The 20,569-nt window shown below is 41.3% G+C and overlaps 2 protein-coding genes and 1 long non-coding RNA gene across 3 annotated transcripts; 2 read left to right on the top strand and 1 right to left on the bottom strand.

Moving 5' to 3' along the window:
- The first annotated feature begins 6,221 nt into the window (after window positions 1-6,221).
- LOC130138771 (uncharacterized) lies at window positions 6,222-6,657 on the top strand. The gene is made up of 2 exons (XR_008817072.1): window positions 6,222-6,332; window positions 6,410-6,657. It is a non-coding gene; the product is annotated as an uncharacterized LOC130138771 (long non-coding RNA).
- Window positions 6,658-6,997: 340 nt separating this feature from the next.
- LOC115685900 (phosphoglycerate mutase-like protein 4) lies at window positions 6,998-11,349 on the bottom strand. Its single transcript, XM_030611040.2, has 7 exons — window positions 11,102-11,349; window positions 10,884-11,004; window positions 10,095-10,145; window positions 9,879-9,989; window positions 9,108-9,239; window positions 8,542-8,617; window positions 6,998-7,497 (listed from the first exon to the last, which is right to left on the bottom strand). The coding sequence occupies exons 1-7, from the start codon at window positions 11,161-11,163 to the stop codon at window positions 7,301-7,303; spliced, it is 750 nt and encodes a 249-aa protein (XP_030466900.1). The 5' UTR covers window positions 11,164-11,349; the 3' UTR covers window positions 6,998-7,300.
- A 6,658-nt stretch (window positions 11,350-18,007) lies between these two features.
- On the top strand, window positions 18,008-18,463 carry LOC130138711 (uncharacterized). Its single transcript, XM_056313600.1, has one exon. It carries the CDS (start codon window positions 18,008-18,010, stop codon window positions 18,461-18,463), a length of 456 nt encoding a protein of 151 aa, XP_056169575.1.
- Window positions 18,464-20,569: the final 2,106 nt, after the last annotated feature.

Below are 20,569 nucleotides of genomic sequence, written 5' to 3'. Positions count from 1 at the left end.
TTGAGGTGTTCATCAACGGTGGCACCGTCCTCGGCTACATCTCCAATTATGCCTTCTCCAAGTTCCACCGCAACCTTGGGTGGCATGTTATGCTCGGCATGGGAGCAATCTCCTCAGTCCTACTCGCCATCGGGATCCTCACCATGCCAAAATCCCCTCGGTGGCACATCATGGAGGCCTCCGCCTGGGCTACACGAAGCGCGTCCTTGCCAAGACCTCCAACTTCACGGAGGAGAGCCAGAGCGGCTCTCCGACATCAAGGAAGCTGCCAATATCCTTAAGGAGTGCAACAATGATCTTGTCAATTGCATTTTGAAATTACTGCTTGTATTTATCATTTCGGCGTCACCCAATGATCTCACATGTGATGCAATTGCAATTTGCCTTTTGCCTTTGGGAATTGATACAGTGAATTCTCCACACAAGAGTCTCTTTGTCTTTCGCATGTATCCATCGAGATGATTTATATTTTTCCTCCTTTTATGGGCTTCCATGGCAATCTCGAGAGTCTTCTCCTCAGGTTTAATGTTTGCCAAGTTCTCCAACGACATGTCGAGCAATAAATTGAATCGGGATTTTGTTGATTAATGACTTGATACATTTCATTGAAGTCATGACCTATAACTAGCATTTCCATAAATTTCATGACGTTGACGAGACCATCTCAATAGTACATGCACCCAACTCATAAGAGTTCGGTGCAATCAAATCATTAATAAATTCGATTACACCCGCGAAGGAGTAAATTGTGACGGCTCGTGATAAGCATTGAATTTTCATAAATCAGGTGCATGCAAGAATAAACTTCTCCTTACAAGGCCACCATCATCATCTTGCCACCCACCCAATCCCTCCGGCCATAATTGCTCCTAAAGACTATCTGCATCTCATTCATGATTTATCTCCTTTTCTTTTCCTAATTCAACTTAGACATGACACTTCACCAGATCCAAAAGAAAAGGAAATTGCATGAATCTAAGTAAAGGATCAGGTTTCACAATTTGTTTGATTAAAGGTCTTATATTTTATCTCTTTATCTTGCTGCTAGTCCATACTATAAGCTTTTGCAGTTTAAAGCATACCGTGCCAAATTTGACTTCGCCTTTAGAGTACCAATTTCGGGATTAGATCTACCCACTCCTACATGTAACCACATCTTGTCTGATGAAGGTGAGGAGTAACCGCCGGAGCTAGAAGGCTCAAATAAAAGGAATATATATTTTGAACAGAGGAGGGTGTCTTTAGTATTTATATTTTGAATTTCTATTATTTATAGACACAGTCGAACACAAAATGATCTTAGAATTGTCATGTGCATTTTGGATGAATAACTTTGGGAATGAAATCAATCAAATGCATATGTTTTTCATCGAAACGGCAAACGTCTTCGATCAAACTTCGCACAAAACTATGCTTGTACCATGAAATGAAAACTATCTCATTTTCGGTCAGCCTTATCGAATGACATTTTTCATGTTTCCCTCAACTTTTAACTGGAAAAGTGTTAGAAAAGTCCTAAACTTATTGTATTTGTGCCAATTTAGTTCTAAACCTTTCGATATAGTGTCAATTCAGTCATTCAAGCTAATTTTGGTCGGATATTGCTGACGTGGATGCCTTCTGGCCTACGTGGCACCACTGGTACTGACGTGGACAATTGTAAATAATATTTTAATATTTTTTGATTTTTTTTTATTTTTCTGATTCTTTCTTTCTTTTCTTTTTTTTCTTTCTTTTTCCTTTTCCCAGTGACTGGCCATTGACCATGGCCAGGTGGGCTGGCCTTGCCCGGGTGAGGGTCGCCGCCAGCTAGGCAAGGGCGAGCCCCAACAAGGTCGGCCCTCGCCTAGGCCAAGGTAGCCTCGCCCGCGTGAAGGTTGGCCTCGCCAAATCTGGCCTGGGTGAGGTCGACCCTCATCGAGCCTCGGTGGCCCATGCCCGAGCGAGGCTAGCCTGCCCGCTTGGCCATGGCTGGTGGCTGGTCACCGACAAAAGGAAGAAGAAAGAAAAAATAAAAAAAATAAAAAAAATTATTAAAATTGTCCATGCCAGCATTGGCGGTGCCGCGTAGGTTGGCTAGCATCTACATCAGCAATATTTGGCCAAAATTAGCTTGAAGGATTGAATTGTCACAATGATAAAATGTTTAGGACTAAATTGGTACAACGACAAAAGATTTATGACTAAATTAGTACCGAAAAAAGGTTGAGGACTAAATTGGCACCGATATAATAGGTTTATGACTTTTTTTGACACTTTTCCCGCTTTTAACTTTCCAAAACAAGGCCTTTTTTACTAACAACATGAGTTCGAGCACTCAGTGCCCCAAATTGTCTGGATCTCAAATGCAAATACATGAATTTACATTGACATTATCATGGCACTTTTTGCCACACAAAACCGGCCGGTTTGACTCTGGATTAGAATGATGGCGACACAGCAAGGCGATGATGAGTTCTCTCATCCATGTTTGGCGCCAAAATCCCCTCCGGCCATCGTTCTATTTTCTCTCATCCACGTCGATTGTTGTCGTTTGAGCCAAAACTCCTTTTTATTTGAGCAATTACTTTATAAGATTGACTGAAAAATGATTCCATAACGTGTACTCTCATAATCTTTTCTTGGTATATCAGATTACGCAAACTCGACGATCGGGCGTGTGTATTACACTCGTGCGCTCTCGACCCCCTGATAATGTGCCATCGAGTCTATGAACAGGTGAAGGGCGATCATTGTTACACAATCAGAGGGATGTACTATATTATATCAACCGAAATCATCTTATCCTTAAATATAGTAACATCTTAAATTCATCTTCCACATAAAGAATAGCAGCCAGTGAATATTAAAAATTCTAATGAAAAGTTCACTATTGTAGGTTTTGATGTGCCACTAGCTGAGATCAATGGATTAATTTACTTCCCCACCATGACTTTCGGTCCTTTTTCTAGTTCAAATTATTTCTCATGTCTATTATTTCCCCATGTTATCTTTTGTGAATTAAAAAAAGAAAAACAAATTGGAGGCTACCTACATTTAGCATGCCTTAAAAGGAATCATTGAAAGAAGAGTCAAATGATCCCACAAATACAGAGCCCAAATTCACCACTGCAGTATCATTTTTTTTTTTTATAACCGAGGATCTGCCACCATTCCCCGGGGACGAGCCCGCACAGGTAATCGGGGCGCCTATATCTCGGGGGAGACTAGTCCAGCAACCCACCGCCAGGGGCCCCAACTTAAATTATGGAACCGAGCGGGGATTCGAACCCAGAACCTCTAAGGAGGGAAGGAAAGCGCCCACCAACTTGGCCATGCGCAGGTGGGTAAACTGCAGTATCATGTTCGTTGCTAATATAAATTAAAACCAAGAATATTAATAGATTCCAAAAATCAATGGAGCTAAGAACACTCATGTTGTGGCAGCTCATCCTTTATGGGCTCAATGCTCCAGACCAAGTAGCAGACTGCAGCTTTTAATATATCATGAACCCAAACAATGGATACAATAAGTTCTTGCCAGTAGACAAGCCCAAAACTAAAACTCCCTACAAAATGCACTTGCGGATAAGAAAGAACCATGAGACTAAACTAAATTACTTGGGATGCTTGTGCCCATTTTCTAATTGCATTGACGGGGGCAAAATGAATTAACTTTAAGAAGGAATTAGATCTTCATGTGCAGGGAATGAAGGATCTCAAGATTAAACCCTTTGAAGGTGATTTACAAGAAAGTTAACGGCCGCTTTGCGAGGAGATGATAACTCTTATTTTCAACACGAGGATGTTAAACTCTTTCGAACTCGCTTCTACTTAGGGGTGAGCGCAGTTCCCGGGTAGAACCGAGAACCGCAAAACCGAACCGGTGGGTCCGGTTCGGTTCCCGGTTCCATGAAGAGAGGATCCGGTTCCCAGTTCCCCATTTTTAGGAACCGGCGGTTCCGGTTCCGGTTCCGGTTCCCGTTCCCGTTCCCAGTTCCTATAGAAACCGAACCGGAACCGGAACCGGGATCCCTAAAATAGGTTACAATTATTATTTGGTCCTTTCTTTCCCTTCAGTTTCACTTCCACCCGCGAGCATTTCTGCATTTCTCGCGCTCCGCTAGGGTTCCGGCGGGCTCCCACCGTCTCTCCTCGGAGGTGCAATTCCAGCCGTCCGTCTCGCTCGCTCGCTCGCTAGAACGCGCCGCGCGAGATTGCCAGCGATATGGACAGCAAGAAGTTGGTGCGAAGCGTCCTGGAGTCGTTCCTCCTCTTCGACGCTGCCGGCGAGGACAGGGCCAAGGGCGGCCAACCTGATGTCCGAGGAGAGGCCGGCGAGGTCGCCGCAGAAGCGCCGGCGAGGTCGCCGCGGAAGCACTTGCGAGGGAAGTGAAGATGGAGCTCAGCGAAAGTGGAGGACGCGTCATTTGTGAGGTTGAAAGTGAAACCCTATTGCATTGTAGAGAAAGTGAACTTCTTGGTCGTCACTTAGTTTTTGTCTGCTAATTCATGGCGAGACTGCATAAATTGTGTTCGAAAGCCCTGGCTGTCTGGGTTTGCGAAGAGGTGCCAATATGTATTTCTTTGAGGTTCGGATTGCGCACGCACAAGCATCTCTTGTACTGGATAGTCAAAAAGGCGAAGATGATAGTTCTGCAAAAGCTTTATCAGATGCAGTCTCTTTGTTAGCTGAAGAAAATGGGATTATAGGCAAATTTGAATTGTAGCTGTCTAGTTTGCTGAGGCTAACTTAGGGAGCATGAAAGAGGAATCCTTACTCTAGAAGCCCTGTGGCTGCAAGTAACACCTGAATAAGATTGGTGAGGAGAAGACAAAGTGCAATCGGCAGTACTAAATCCAATGTTGTAGATTCTCACTTGGCAGTAATAGATAAGTGCAAAAGGCAGTTGTAAATCTAACATTTTAGATTCTCACTTGGTGGGTAATGTCTCTCCTTGGATTTTTCATGGTTTTCCTTGGTTGGCAATTGGGACTTAGCTCTAGAACCTCTAAATGCTCTACTTGCGTTGCCAGTAAAACAATTGGTACTGACTACTGACATTTTCATTATATTCCTCTTGTGGTTGACTGATTATTCTGCATTCTGTGATTAGATAAGCCACATCAACAACTTTTAAATCATCATTTGATGTTGGTGTAGCTTTCAGATAGGAGGTATGTGACTCGTCAAGATTATAACGGCACAAATATGGTATCGATAAGGGACTACTATATCAAAGATGGAAAGAATTTCCCAGTGCTAAAGGTGATTGCACATGTATAACATTCTCTCCTCTATCTAAATCAACAATGATGCTCTTGTCTTTTTATTCTAGCTGGTTCAGGTATAATAATTTTGAGTGGTCTTTCTTACTCTTTGCTGCCTGTGAGCTTTCCTAAGGTTTGATGACAATGGTTTATCTGATCACTGATTGATGCTGCATATAATTGACACTCTGTGTTTATGTCGTTAATATCTGCAATTCCAACTACTTTAGTGGCTTTTGCTAAAAGAGTATGTTTGTCTCAGTATAATTCTTTGGGTTTCTATCAACACTGCGTCTCTTCTCTTGTATTGACTCCATAATGCTGCTCTTGGCGTAAAGTTGTATAAATGTGTTTTGGTGGCCTCTGAACCTCTAACTATAAATATTTACTGTAATGTGCCGAGATTGAAATCCCATAGCAAGTCAACTCCTTTGGAGCTTTCTATGGGTTTGCATTGGCTTGGGAATTGTTAGATGTGTAGAAGACAACAAAACGTCAAATATGATCATATTATTGAGGCAAGAGATACATGGAAGTTATGAGTGTGATATGAGCATAGTAAGTAAGGAAGTGTCTGATATACATTTACTTACCCTTTTCTCTATATCTCCAAGCATTAGAGCACTGTTGCACAGATGGGTCTCGCTTTCTCTCTCTCTGCTCATCCAACGTCCATTACCTTCATCTCAAGCCTATATGGAAGGATGACACATCCGTGAATTATCTGAGAAGATTACTATAACTTATCTTTAGGTCCAAGAACTGTTTTTGCTTATTTGTTATACTACCTAGTCATAAATGTTAATGCTGTACATTGCTAGCTTACTTTTCTTTTGTCACACTAGATTTTTGTAGTCCTGTATGTTTTTTTTAATTTTATAACCATTTTGTCCATGTTTTTGCTGGATTTGTAGTTTTCCTTTTTTTGCCATCAAGCGTGTTTATGCAAATATCTTCTTTTGTTTTGATTTAGGCACTATCTTCTTGACTTGATGAGACTAACTCCTCGTGTTGCAAACTATACTGGACCTGGATCTCGATTTTGTATTTTGAGACAGGAACTAGTCATAGCTTTTTGCCAGGTAGCTCATGCTATTACTGTAATTAAGTGGTTCAGCCATCTTCATGATTTCTTACTTAAAATTTTTCTATTGAGAAGGCCCAGGCTGCAGGGAGATCGAAACAGAGTTCAAGCTCTGATACTGTCCGTGACTCGCCAACTGATTCTTTAAGAGTTGCCAAAGATAACGGACTTGGGAATGCTGATGCTGGTGTTGGAGGATTTTCCGACAGTAAGGTAGTTACCCTATCTTTCCCCTTCAATTGGTATTGGGCAATTATAGTTTAGTTCTATCCGGGCATTTGTAAACTTGGCATTATATCCCCTGAGTATCACATCAGGGCATTTGTGTATGTATCATTCAGATGATTTACTATTGCGTTCATTTTCGTTTTGTTTAATTCAAAACGAAATTAAAAAAAAAGAACCTGTTGGAACCTGGAACCGATCCTGGAACCTGTGACAGGGTAGGTTCCAGGTTCCACGTTTCGATGGGTAGGTTCCAGGTTCCTCATTTTGAGGAACCTGTACCCGAGGGTAGGTTCCAGGTTCCAGGCGGAACCTACCCGGAACCTGAAACCGCTCACCCCTACTTCTACTGTTATGCTCACAGGTGATCGGTTAGTGGTGGTTCAAGCGGTAAGTTTCCTCCAAAGCACCCTATGCATATCAAAAGTGATACCCAAGTTGGTCATTAACACGGTCATGCTTGCTTAGACAGAACATTTTTCAGTAGAAACACAACCAATCGCGAAAGTGCACATTGAAAATTACAACACATAGATATCAGCACTTAAACGTATTACACCTAATGTATGGTGTCATATTCTATAATAATACGGAAAATTTTATTGCCTGAGTAACTGGACACGCTTGTCTTTGTCAATTGTCAAGCAATATCTAATGAGTAGGTCTCTCGCACGCTTTGGCTGAGTGACGATATGACTCTTCTGGTTTAGGTCTCACCATATATCTCAAATGCTAGTAGAGCTAGAGCTTCTCTTCTATCTTGTTGAGATGGCTAACATCGCCCCAGGACTTTAAGACCCAGTCATCCCCACCAAACAAGTGCAAAATGCTGATGGAACCGTTCTTTACCTTCGGTCCGAAACAAGTTTCGTCCGGGCGAGCCCGCCGGTAAAGACACCTGAATATGGTTCCATGAGTGACCACAACTACTCGTTCCCCTGCACGGTGAAGGGCAGGTTCATTTTCGATTGCCGATACTTCCAAGCTAATTAAAATCCTGTATCATTCTCTAAAATTAATAAAGTAAAGTATGTGTTGGTAGTCACTTCTCTAGTTACAGATTTATAAATCATTGGAGTAGCAATTTTTGCTCCAAGCCACCCAAGATGCTCTCTCTCTCCCCACACACACACATGCATGCATGCATCCAGACATAAGCTCGAAGGTCAATAAACATGCACATTCATATATATGTAAATGTGTAATTGTATAGACAGACATAAACGACGGGCAGATATCTACCCTTTGTGTACTTAAATTTGGTGGCTAAGTGTGTAGTTTTGGCAAATAAGCAACATAGATATATTAATCTTATTTATCCATGACTTCACAAAATATTACTAGGCTTCTGCCAGTGGTGACAAATCCAGAAATCAGAGGTTAGGAGAGCCAACATTAGTTTAAAGTCTATGGGACCACTGCTGTTTATTGCAAAACTTTAAGCTGTTTGATTAATACGTGGTTTAATAGTTCAGTACTCTAACAATTAGTAAAAGCTACCACAAGTCTATCCTATGTGTAACAATTATCTTATTGAAGTTTCTGCAAAATCATTGATGTCGGGCAATTGTCTAGTTAAATTTCATTTGTGGGTAAGCTCGAAGTAGTTTGCGAATGAGTTTTGCGGTCCACCTATCTACATGGTTCCGACTCTAATCTTATTGTGCAGAATGAAATTAAAAAATGGCATCAACATGGATTAACGATGATATTTCTTGATAATTGATAGAATAATTAAATATTAATCATGCATTCATTTAACAATTTAAACTTTTAGAACAATTGATATTGATTTCACAAAATCTCATATAGTCTCAGAGTACGAGATCCCGAGTTCAAATCTTTCCAAGCCTCTATTTGCCTATCTTCATCTAGGGGAGTGATAGAATAATTAGATATTAAGCCGTGTCTTCATCTAACATCTTAAGTTTGTAGAACGTTTAGCAATGATGTCACAAAATCTCACAATAGCATTGGTTTACCTTTGTGCTTCAGGCCAATGTTTCGCAAGCAAGCCGTGCATCGCTGGTAAACCTGTTCCTTACTTTCACCACCACCCTGCGTGTAGCACCAATCAACGCGAACCTTTGATCAGATTATTCTCCTTTGATGAACCAAATTGAAGTTCATGTTCTCCCATAATCTAATATCCTTTTCTTCCACATGATATGTTCTTAACAAATGGGGTTATTATGTGAGTTTGACTCCAGTTAATGAACTCAAAAGAGAGGGACGAAAATTCTCACGCATTTTGTCCAGCATAGTGAAAGGAACAGAAAAGGATGAAACCCTAACTACCATCTTCTAAACCATATGAAAGTCACAAATTATACTACAATTTTTTCCTCGCATTTCACTTGCAAGTGTCATTTAGGCACTGAAAAATAGTTAGTTCAATTTGCTTCTACACTGGCATGACATCATATTCTGGAACTTGTTCAATTTGCAAATAAATCGCATGGGAAAGTAGTTACGCATTAAAGTTTAGGGAGGTTTAAATGAGAATAATCGAGCAATTAACCATTTAATTTTTTGGTCGAGCTCATACCGGGACTTCTTGTTCCCATCTGCTGGATCGATAGGCCTCATGAATCTGGGGATAGACCTTAGCTGCCTCATTTTCCTTAAGGCCTTGCAACTTTCCTGGATTTTGTTCCCGTAGATCTGAATCTTTGATAACCTAGTCTCGATTCAAGAAAAGATTCAGTAAATTTCATAGAAGTGTTTAGCCACTTCTACCTTAACAAAGCGTTAAAGTTACCTCTTTCGAAAGCATTCTAAAGCTTATCACTTTGTTAAGTAGTGTGTTGCCTATTCTTAGTTAGTGATAGTCGAATCCATTTCTCGATGATTGAAGATGACAGAACTGCATGCTTAGTTACTCACATGCTTCTTTGAGTGGATGCAAGGAAATATATGTATGTCTTAAAGTGCTCCAGATGCAGGCAATAGTACCAAATGATATTTACATCAAAGCACCGAAGGATGGGGAGACAAAACAGTTTACAAAACGCAGTTTTACACTCTTATTATGGAAGTCTGAGGGTATGAATTCATTGGAAAGGAGACTTAGCACTAGGAAACTTTTTAAACAGGTGTAAAAAGCTACATCCAGCTCAAATCAGGAAGAATTTTTCTTATCAAGGAAACGTTTGACTGATTGAAACAAGTATGGAAAGAATTTTAAAGCCGCATAAATTGTGGCTTGGTTTCGTATTATGAGTTTAAATTGTTGAATAGCATTCATCAATATTGTTTATGTGATGGGTAAGTGGCATCAAACCTAATGCTAGATGAAGATATCGTGACACATCCATACCTTCACTCCACCACAAGCAGTTGCAATCAGTTCTGATGTCTCGATAGCTCGTTTTAGGTCGGACGAGTAAATTGTGGAGATCTCACCTTCTTTGGATAGTCTATCAGCTACCTTTTAGATTCAAGAGAGAAATAAAGTAAGAAGAAAGTGAAACCCATTAGATCATTCAACTTCAAAGGGATATATATATAGAGAGAGAGAGAAAAGTCCACTTACTGCACATGCTTGCCGCCTCCCATCTTCATTTAATTCCACATTGAGATGACCCTGCTCAAAAAGGGAAAATACTTAAATATTACCGGCCTACCTTAGCCTAATCCATATGAGCCGTTAGATCACATGGGCTGCTAAATAATGTGAGACCCAAGTATTCTAACAGCTCATGTAAAGTGGGCTAACAAGTTAGTACGCCAGGAGTACCCAAGGAAAGCTTCCTCAAAAGAGAGCTAATTGACTGGACCGAGGTCTATAAATTAGGTGCAATCACATTCATTGAATTTGGTGGATCCATGTGTGATCCATAAGATCAATGGTCATGATTATCTCAATTTATAGGAGATCGAGACCAAACAAGTATTTGCCCTATCCAACTTAATAATTGGACAATTCCATGGTAAGTAGAATGATGGACATGAACGAGTTCAAAACAAAAAAAGGCAAGGTGGGATATAAATTACATCATTGGACTCCACTCTTAACTCTCGATGCGAATTAAACTTGATATCAAACTAAAGTAATTTGAAGCCCACACAATCCTAGGATTAGCAACAAGCGTATTAGATATTTTGACCCCTACTATCTCTTAGTAGGTTATGTGATTGAAAATAAAGCGAGAGAAAAACTGAAATATTAGACTCCGATGGGTTGAACTTCTATTTTTTCTTTTTTCCCCTTCTTAAAAATTGAAGGCATAAAAGAGAAACATTAATATACAAGACTTTTGTCGACGAACTCGTAATTTAAAGGAAAGGCGATTATGAAGATCGAGTCTGTATCGGTCCGCACCTGAATTCTTTTCTCAACATTCCAATCTGTTCGTCCGTGACGCACCAGGAGGATTTCAGCAGAGTCTATGCTGATGAGAACTGATTGAGCGTCTCTGTCACCTTTCAATTCCACAGCATCCCTAGCAGAATCACAATTTTTAATATGTGTGTATGAGAGAGAGAGAGAGAGAGACAGAGACAGAGACAGAGAGACAGAGAGAGACAGAGAGATCGTACCTAGATTCTGAACAAGACGTAGCTGGCTCGGCCGCATTGATTATGTGCATTGCGTCCTCCATTGCTGTTGAACTTCTGATTCGGGGGAGAGAAACAAAAGACTTGTTTACAGGAAGGTTTGTCGTTGGATTTCTTTTCTGGTGTTGCTGCGAGTTAAATAGCGTGTAGGAGAAGTTGAAGAACAACGCGGTTAGGGGTTGTTTCGAAGAAGTTGGTCTTCGTCTCAGTCTTCCTAGAGTAAACAATAAAGAATGATGAAATGATCTTCCCAGAAACTACATAAATGACCGATAAAGGACAAAGCACAAGGCATCTTTTTCTTCAGGATCTGAAGGTCTTCGTCCTTTGGTCTTCGTCTCAGTCTTCCTAGAGTAAACAATAAAGAATGATGAAGTGATCTTCCCAGAAACTACATAAATGACCGATAAAGGACAAAGCACAAGGCATCTTTTTCTTCAGGATCTGAAGGTCTTCGTCCTCCCGGATGCCAAGCCAATCAGACCCATTCCACTATTTTTCATTGTTTGTTATGTCCTTGATTTTTTTTCTTCAATTCAATCCCTCAACTGTTCAACCTTATCTCGAAGTTTTTCTTCCATTAAAAAATTTAATGGTGATGACAATGCTAATAGTTTAAACAAGCTTGAATATGTTGAAATAGTTTGTTATCATGAAAAGAAGTTACACATAAAAAGAAGTGATTGTTGACATGAAGAGAAGTAGTGGTTAATTATGAAAAGTGATGATGATTGATTATGAAAAGTGGCGATGCTAGGGATAAGGTATTTATTCTCAACATATGTATTGATTGGTTGTCTGTAAATAGCACAAGTATTCATAATGACAACTCTCTCTTCTTCACAACTTTCCCTCTTCTTTTCTTTTCACGCACAAGTTTGATAGGGAAAAGTGTCAAAAAAGTCATAAACCTTTTGCATTGTGCCAATTGAGTCCTAAACCTTTTTTTAGTGTCAATTAAGTTCTAAACCTTTTGTCTTTATGCCAATTCAGTCATTCCGACTAATTTTGGTCTGATTTTGCTGATGTGGAAGCCAGCCGGTCGTCGGCGCTGACGTGAACAACTTTCAATAATATTTTAATATTTTTTTGAATTTTACTTATTTATTATTATTTTATTTTTCTTTTTTTTTTCCTCCCCCACCCTCCCTTCTCTAGCCAGTCGCCGGACTGGGGACCGGCTAGAGGCCGGCAAGGTCGACCTCACCGGCCATGGCGAAGGCGAGTCTCGCCATGGCTTGGCGAGGCTCGACCTCACCAAACCCAACGAGGCTCGCCCTCGCGTCCTTTGGCAAGGGCTGGAGCCTCGCCGGCGATTGGGCGAGGCACAACCTTGCCGAATCTGGCAAGATCCAGCCTTGCCCAGCCATGGCGAGGCTCGCCTTTGCCGTTGTTGGTGAGGGCGAGCCTCGCCAGTGGCTGGCCTCTAGCCTCTGGCCGGTCGCCGGTTCGACGACCGGTTGGAGGAGGGAGGATGGGAGAAGAAAAATAAAATAAAATAAAAAAGTAAAAATTCAAAAAAATATTAAAATATTATTAAAAGTTATTTACGTTAGCGCAGGCGATTGATCTCCGGTTGGCCGGCTTCCATGTTAGCAAAATCTGGCCAAAATTAGCTGGAAGAACTAAATTAGCATAAAGACAAAAGGTTTAAGACTCAATTGGCACCAATGCAAAAGTTTTATGACTTTTTTGAGACTTTTCCCAAGTTTGATAATATATTCAAAGTGAAATTTTAAGACAGAAATTGAGTAATTGTTAAACTCATTTCTCTGTGGCTTTGGTTTATATCTTGGAGGTATATTTGTTATAAACCCGGCAACAACAATAGTGGAGGCAAATAATCCTTAAGGACAATCATCATTATCAAGCATCAAAGCATCAAAAAACTATAAACTACTACTCTATCTTCATCAACAATCAAATTTCCCCAACAAAATCCACATGGAGTCCACATCACACCTCTCTTTTTATTTGATCCACCTTACACTCCTCTCTCTCTCTCTCTCTCTCTCTCTCTCTCTCTCTCTCTCTCTCTCTCTCTCTCTCTCTCTCTCTCTCTATTAGAAACAAAAGTGTCGTGCTACTATTACTATTCATGGCCACCTTAGTCGAACGCCACTCATTTCCGTGGCCTGCCATTCAGTGTTGCGGTTGAACATCGCAACCATTGTTCAGCTAGACCTCGGAATTGCCAACTTGGCAACGACCCATCTCTCTCTCAGTCAAATTTGAGGCCCTTCCAACCTCAGATTGAAAGTTGGGACACTCGTGATCTCCTATCTGAGATTGCGATGACCTCAAGTTTGAGACCATGTTTCGAAATTGAGAGAGAGAGAGAGAGAGAGAGAGAGAGAGAGAGAGAGAGAGAGAGAGAGAGAGAGAGAGAGAGAGAGAGAGAGAGAGAGAGAGAGAGAGAGAGAGAGAGAGATTTACATGAGCTGTTGTGGTCGCAAATCATGTGTCCACCAAATGATCTCGGTACTACATAACGGTGGTAATGGTGGTCATGGATAGCGACAACAGATGATAAAAAATGGAGAACAGGAAAAAAGAATGAGAAAATTTTTGCTGACTTAAGCTCCGTTTATTTCACGGAAAATAAATTATTTGGAAAATACTTTCTTAAAAATGATCGTTTGTATCGCTTACCAAAAAAATGAATGAAAAGTATTTTCTTTGTCAACGAAAATGTTAAGTTATAGATTGCTGTCGATAATGAAACATTTTTCATTAACTAATTATTTCAAGCGATACAAACGATTATTTTTAGTAAATGTTTTTTAAATTATTTATTTTTCACGAAATAAATGAAATCTTAGATAGAAGGACGTGAAATGCCGAGCCATGTCATTTTCTCCAATCATAGCTGAAGTAGCAATCCACATTGAAAAGAGCCACGTGATATGGGGTTACAATTAATGGAAGCATATGGAACCTATTTTAATTAGCTGAAAGACTAAACTTAGAAACAAAGTTAAGGAACGTTATTGAGCAATTAAAAGCGGTCCAAGGGACATTTTCTTGCACATAATGAACGGTGTTGTATCCCGTAGTTATATAAAAATTTGCTTTAATAAGTAGACACACTTGCTTATGTCAAGCAATGTCCGACAAGGGGGACCTTCACACATTTTGGCTGATTGAGCATACGACTCTCCTGGGGAATTGAGATATATAATAGGGAAAATTTCAATTAAGGACCCAAAGTGGGTCTCTTTTCTCAAAAAAGGACCCCAAGTGGACAATGTCTAAATTAAGGATCCAAAGTGCCCAAACCAGTCTCAAATAAGGACCCCAGCTAACTGGTCGGCGAGCGTGAGACATTTCCGGCGCCGGAATGGGGGCAATTTTGTCTTTTTCTTTTCTTTTCCTTTCTTTTTTTTCTTTTTCCTTTTTTCGTTTTCTCTCTTCCCTCTTGTGGCCATCGCCGGCGACGTCTGCCAGCCTCAGGCGAGGGCCGCCTTCGCCAGCGTCGGGCGACGGCCGCCCTCGCCTGGGCGAGCGAGGGTGGCCCTCGCTGGTGGCGGGCGAGAGCCACCCTCGCCGGATCTGGCGAGGAACGCCCTCGCCGAATCTGGTGAGGACGACCCTCGCTCGATGTCGGCGAGGCTGAGGGCGGCGCTCGCCGTAAGCCTCGCCAACCCAGCCGAGGTGCCTTGCCAGCCCAAGCGAGGTGGCTCACCCGACGCCGGCGAGGGCAACCCTCGCTTGGGCTGGCAAGGCCAAGGGTGGCCCTCGCCAGATTTGGGCCGGCGAGATTTGCCCTTGCTTGGGCTGGCGAGGGCCGCCCTCGGCCTCGCCGGCGTCGGGCGAGGGTCACCCTTGCCAGATCCGGCAAGGGCAACCCTCGTCCTCGCCCAATCCAGCGAGGCCAACCCTCGCCCTTGCCCAATCCGACGAGGCCAAGGGCGGTCGTCGCCAAATTTGGCGAGGGCAAGGGCGGCCGTCGCCCAACGCCGGCAAAGACGGCCGTCGCCTGAGGCCGGTGGACGTCGCCGACGATGGCCACAAGAGGGAAGAGAGAAAAAGAAAAAAGGAAAAAGAAAAAAAGAAAGAAAAGAAAAAGACAAAATTGCCCCTATTCCAGCGCCGGAAATGTCTCATGCTCGCTTGCCAGCGAACATTTGGCCCGCCGGCGAGCTAGAGTCCTTATTTGAGACTGGTTTGGGCACTTTGGGTCCTTAATTGAGACATTATCCACTTGGAGTCCTTTTTTTAGAAAAAAAACTCACTTTGGGTCCTTAATTGAAATTTTCCCTATATAATAACTAGTAGAAAGCACCACCAATATTGGCTCTCTATCAATGTAGAGCTAAAGAATCTATTAACAAGTTTGTAATGTAGTCCAAAATGACGTCGTTTTATAAAATCAAAACCATGGTGAGTGGCTGGCCCAGCCGATTTGACTGTATGCATCACGTCCTCCATTGCTGTCGAACTTCAATTTGTGAGAGAGAAAAAGAACTTCTTTCCAGGAAGGTTTCTAATTTGACCTTTTTTCTGGGGTTGGTGCGAGTTAAATAGTTTGTAGAAGAAGTTGAAGAATAACGCAGTTCGGGGTTGTTTCGAAGGCGTCGGTCTTCGTCTCGGTCATCCCAGACTAAACGATAGAAAATGACGAAGTGATCTTCCATAGAAACTATATGAATGACCCCGACAAAGGACAAAGAACAAGGCATCCTCTTCTTCATGATCTGTAAAGTTTTGCAAAGCCGATAAGAGCAAAAGATTCTGGAAGAACATTTTGGATTATTATTATGTTAAAGTAAAAGGACTTTGAAATTTTTTTCATCGTTCAACATATTCTCAATTATTTCCAAAAGTTGTGTACGGCACTCTTTCAATTAAAAAATTTAACAGTGCTGATGATTCTGTTAATTTAGACGCGTTGGAATCCACAAAAACCATTCACACCTTTCTATTTCTTTTTGGTCCAAACGATTACAGGTCGATTAGAAATCAGTTTATTACCACTAATTTAGGAATCGCCACTAATTTATTACAGGTCGATTAGAAACCCAAATAAAATGTGAGAGGACATCTTACCTTTTTTTTTGGTCATGGGGAGGACATCTTACTTTGCGAACCAGAGATTTCATGGATACGGTGACTTGATTACGCTAAATAAATCTAACGTCTAGGTACCTTTTCTCTTTAATTCAAAAATATTTTGCAAGCAATCTGAATTAATTTTAAGCCTAAACCACTAACATGTGAAAAGTGATGATGCAGGTATGCAAGTAAGAATTTAACACTTAATAATCAAAGCGTTAAATAATGGGCCACGCTATTTCCACCCCCTATACGACTAATCCACTCCATTTTCCATTGAAAAGACAAAATTATCCTCAATGATTCAATTGCAATTTAAAGTGTGGCCCCAAATCAATTTACTTTCCTTATTTTATTTTATTTTCATTTCTATTTAGGATCTAGTTACCATAATTAACTAATTCATGTTTTTTTTGTTTATTGTGGGTAATCTATATATATATATATATATATATATATATATATATATATATATATATATATATATATATTAAAGGCACAATGTTTTCCTTTTTATTTTTGGATTTTACTGTTGTAGAAAAAAGTTTTGTCAAGCAAATAAGTGATGGTGATATACACAAAAAAGTGAAAGTTTATAAGTAAGTGATCTTGTTAAAGAAGTATCTATGTTAAAATTTTTATGGATTTTACTTTACAACTTAGAAAAGAATTAGGTTTCTTGGAAATTTCTTTTCAACAAAACTAATTTTACGAAAGTGATTGATTGGAATTAATCAATTTTGTAGTTGATCGCCCAATTCTGATTAGAATTGAAAATCATGTTTTTATTGGGTTATTTTTTTTCTCTCTAATGCTGTTTTCCCCATTTTGTGGTAGAAAATCAATGCTCTTTTTATAATTGAAAGTGTGGAGGATGACGGGATTGGTATCATAGATAGAAAACAGAGGACGATGGGGTGTATGGAAGAAGAAGAAGACGAAGAAGGAGCGGGAGGCATAGAAAGAAGACAATAGACTATAAGAGAGAACAAAAAGACGATTTGCAAAAGCGGACGTCATAGGCGTGGAAAAAAAGAAAGAAGAAGGAAAGTGGGACTCATAAGAAATAAAAGAAAAAACAAAATAGAAAAAGTTGACCAAATAATAAAACACTACAAAAAAAACAAGTGTTTTGCCACGAATTTTCCAACGAAAAATTTTGCAAAATTCGTTAGTAATTCGTCGACGCAAATTTTTGCGACAAAAAATTTAAATTTTCGTTGGTAATTTGCGACGAAATTTTTTCGTAACAAAATTCGTCGCAAAATTTTCATCGGAAAATTCGTTGGAAAATTCGTCGCTAATTATTCGTTACAAAAATCGTGGCAAAATTCGTCGGTAATTTTTCGTGATAAAATTCGTGGCAAAACGAATTTCCAACGAATTAGCGACGAAAAAAAATTCGTCGCTAATTCGGTGTCGGAAATTTTTTGCAATAAAAAATTTTAATTTTTCGTTGGTAATTTGCGACAAAAAGAGAGTCGTGGCAAAATTCGTGGAAAATTTCCCACGAATTTTGCCACGAAATTAAAATTTTCAGCATAGGCGGCTTTTTTCAATTTCGTGGCAAAATTGAAAAACCCGGTATTTTGCCACGAACAAAAAAATTCGTCGGAAATTTTTTTTCGCAAATTTTGGCGACGAAAATTTGAATTTTCGTTGGTAAATTTGAATTTTCGTTGATAAATTTGAATTTTCGCCGGAATCGTGGCTGCGACCCCCCTGCCGGAATCACGGCTGCGACCCCCCCGGCCGGAATCGGGGCCGCCCCCACCCCCCCGCGCCGGAATCGCAGCCGCGACCCCCCCCCCCCCCCGAGGCCGGAATCGCACCATGGGTGGTCTGGATACGGGCCGACGAGGACAGCATCAGGGGGACGATGAGGGCCTTGATTTGCTCCTTCTCGGCGTCGGGGATCGGGGCCGAGGAGGCGGCCGGGGCGGCCTCGGCGTCGGCGGCGGCGGCGGCGTCGTGGGGGGTAGGCGAGGAGGCCCAGCGGGCGCGGAGGTGGTTCTTGAAGTTGACGGCGGCGGCCTGGCGGATCTGCTCGTCGACGGAGGGCTCGACGACGAGGCGGAGGACGGCGAGGGCGTAGCTGGGGCGGTCGGCGGCGTCGGCGAGGGAGGACTCGGCCTGGCGGCGAGGGGCGGGGGAAGGGGGAGAGGGTGTGGAGGAAGCACTGGGAGAGGAACTGGAGCGTCTCCTGATTCCACTCCATGGGGAAGCTGCAGCTCGAGCGAGGAGGAGCTCCGATGGCCGGGGGGTTTCGGGGGTCCGGTCGTCGCCTAGGGTTTTAGGCGAGATTTTCTTGAACGAGGAAGAAGCTATGGAGGAGGGTGCGCGATTGCAGAGCCGTTCCAGTAGCAGTGGCGCTGGGGGGGGGAGCGGAAGGAGGAAAACGGGGGAAAAGTTGGGCCTCTTGTGTTTTTTTTTTTGCCTTTATTTATGTTTGGGGCGCGATATTTTTTGGTTTTCGCGGTTTTGGCCTGGCGTTTTGAATTTTTGGTGTTTGAATTTTGTGGCAAAAATTTTACCACGAAAATAGTACACGGTGCAATAATTTTCCGACGAAACTTTAAATTCGTGGCAAAATTCGTCAGAAATTTCTAACGAATTTTTCCACGAATTTAAAAAAAGCCGCCAACATAAGGGGTGTTTGAATTTCGTGGCAAAATTCGTGGGAAATTTCCCACGAATTTTGCCACGAAAATAGTACACGGTGCAATAATTTTCCGATGAAACTTTAAATTCGTGGCAAAATTCGTCGGAAATTTCCAACGAAATTTGCCACGAATTTAAAAAAGACGCCAACATACCGCATATTTAAATTTCGTGGCAAAATTCGTCGGAAATTTCCAACGAATTTTGCCACGAACCAACATAAGGGGTGTTTGAATTTCGTGGCAAAATTCGTGGGAAATTTCCCACGAATTTTGCCACGAAAATAGTACACGGTGCAATAATTTTCCGACGAAACTATAAATTCTTGGCAAAATTCGTCAGAAATTTCCAACGAATTTTGCCACAAATTTAAAAAAAGCCGCCAACATAAGGGGTGTTTGAATTTCGTGGCAAAATTCGTGGGAAATTTCCCACGAATTTTGCCACGAAAATAGTACACGGTGCAATAATTTTCCGACGAAACTATAAATTCTTGGCAAAATTCGTCAGAAATTTCCAACGAATTTTGCCACAAATTTAAAAAAAGCCGCCAACATAAGGGGTGTTTGAATTTCGTGGCAAAATTCGTGGGAAATTTCCCACGAATTTTGCCACGAAAATAGTACATGGTGCAATAATTTTCCGACGAAACTTTAAATTCTTGGCAAAATTTGTCGGAAATTTCCAACGAATTTTGCCACGAATTTAAAAGAAGCCACCAACATAAGGGGTGTTTGAATTTCGTGGCAAAATTCGTGGGAAATTTCCCACGAATTTTGCCACGAAAATAGTACATAGTGAAATAATTGCCCGGAAACTTTAAATTCGTGGCAAAATTCGTCGGAAATTAGCGATGAAAAATTTTTCGTCGCAAAAATCGTCGGAAATTTGCAACGAAAAGTGTTTCGTCGCTAATTTCGTCGGAAATTTGAAACGAAAAATAGTTTTCGTTGCAAAAGTCGTTGCAAATTTCCGACGAAAACTTTTTCGTCGGAAATTTTCGTGGCAAAATCCCAGTTTTTTTGTAGTGAAAAAAAAGGATCGCTTTTGTATAGTTGTACCAGAAGTGGTAGGCCCACGAGGGATACTATCGTCAAAATACAAAATAAAGGAGTGTCTAAACTAAAAGATGAGTAGAAAAAGCGTGATAATTTCGGAGGAAGGCGAACAGAGGTGAGGGAGATGAGATCCCCGCGGTGTCTGCTCCTCGTCAGAGGTAGTGCCGCTGCTCATCGTGCGGTGGTTGTCTTCCTCAAGAGAGCTTCTTGAAGTCGTAGACTTGTAGTAGCTGTTGTAATTGTGCTTGCGAATAAGAAAAGAAGGAAAAGAAAAAGACGTTGAACAGTAACCAAAAAAGAAGTTTGGATTTTGGTTGCTTCATGGTTGAAGACAAAGTTACAAAATATGAAAGGTTGATGACCTATAGTCATAGATGATAATCCATCTTTCATGGGTTGAAGACACCAGATGGCCGTGAGGGTCAATTCTGCCTCTTACGTACGCTACTGCTTCGAGGTTGAGGACTATGCTGCTGGAGGCCACAACGGTGACCGGTAGTGGTCGAGCAAGGGTCGAAGAGCCATTGAAGGTCCAGGCAGCAGTGGGCAGTGACGGACGAGTGACGGACGAGCTTTGGCTAAGATTTTGAGCTTGCAGATGATAAACAGTAACTCGTGCGCAAAAGAGAATTTAAAAAATAAATTAAAAACAAAAAAATTCAGAAAACTAAGTGAA

The sequence above is a fragment of the Syzygium oleosum genome, unplaced genomic scaffold (assembly GCF_021117445.2).
Source record: "Syzygium oleosum isolate NSW1041296 unplaced genomic scaffold, Sole_v2.1 Sole_v2.08, whole genome shotgun sequence".
Lineage (NCBI taxonomy): Eukaryota > Viridiplantae > Streptophyta > Magnoliopsida > Myrtales > Myrtaceae > Syzygium > Syzygium oleosum.
This window is presented reverse-complemented; position numbering and strand designations above follow the sequence as displayed.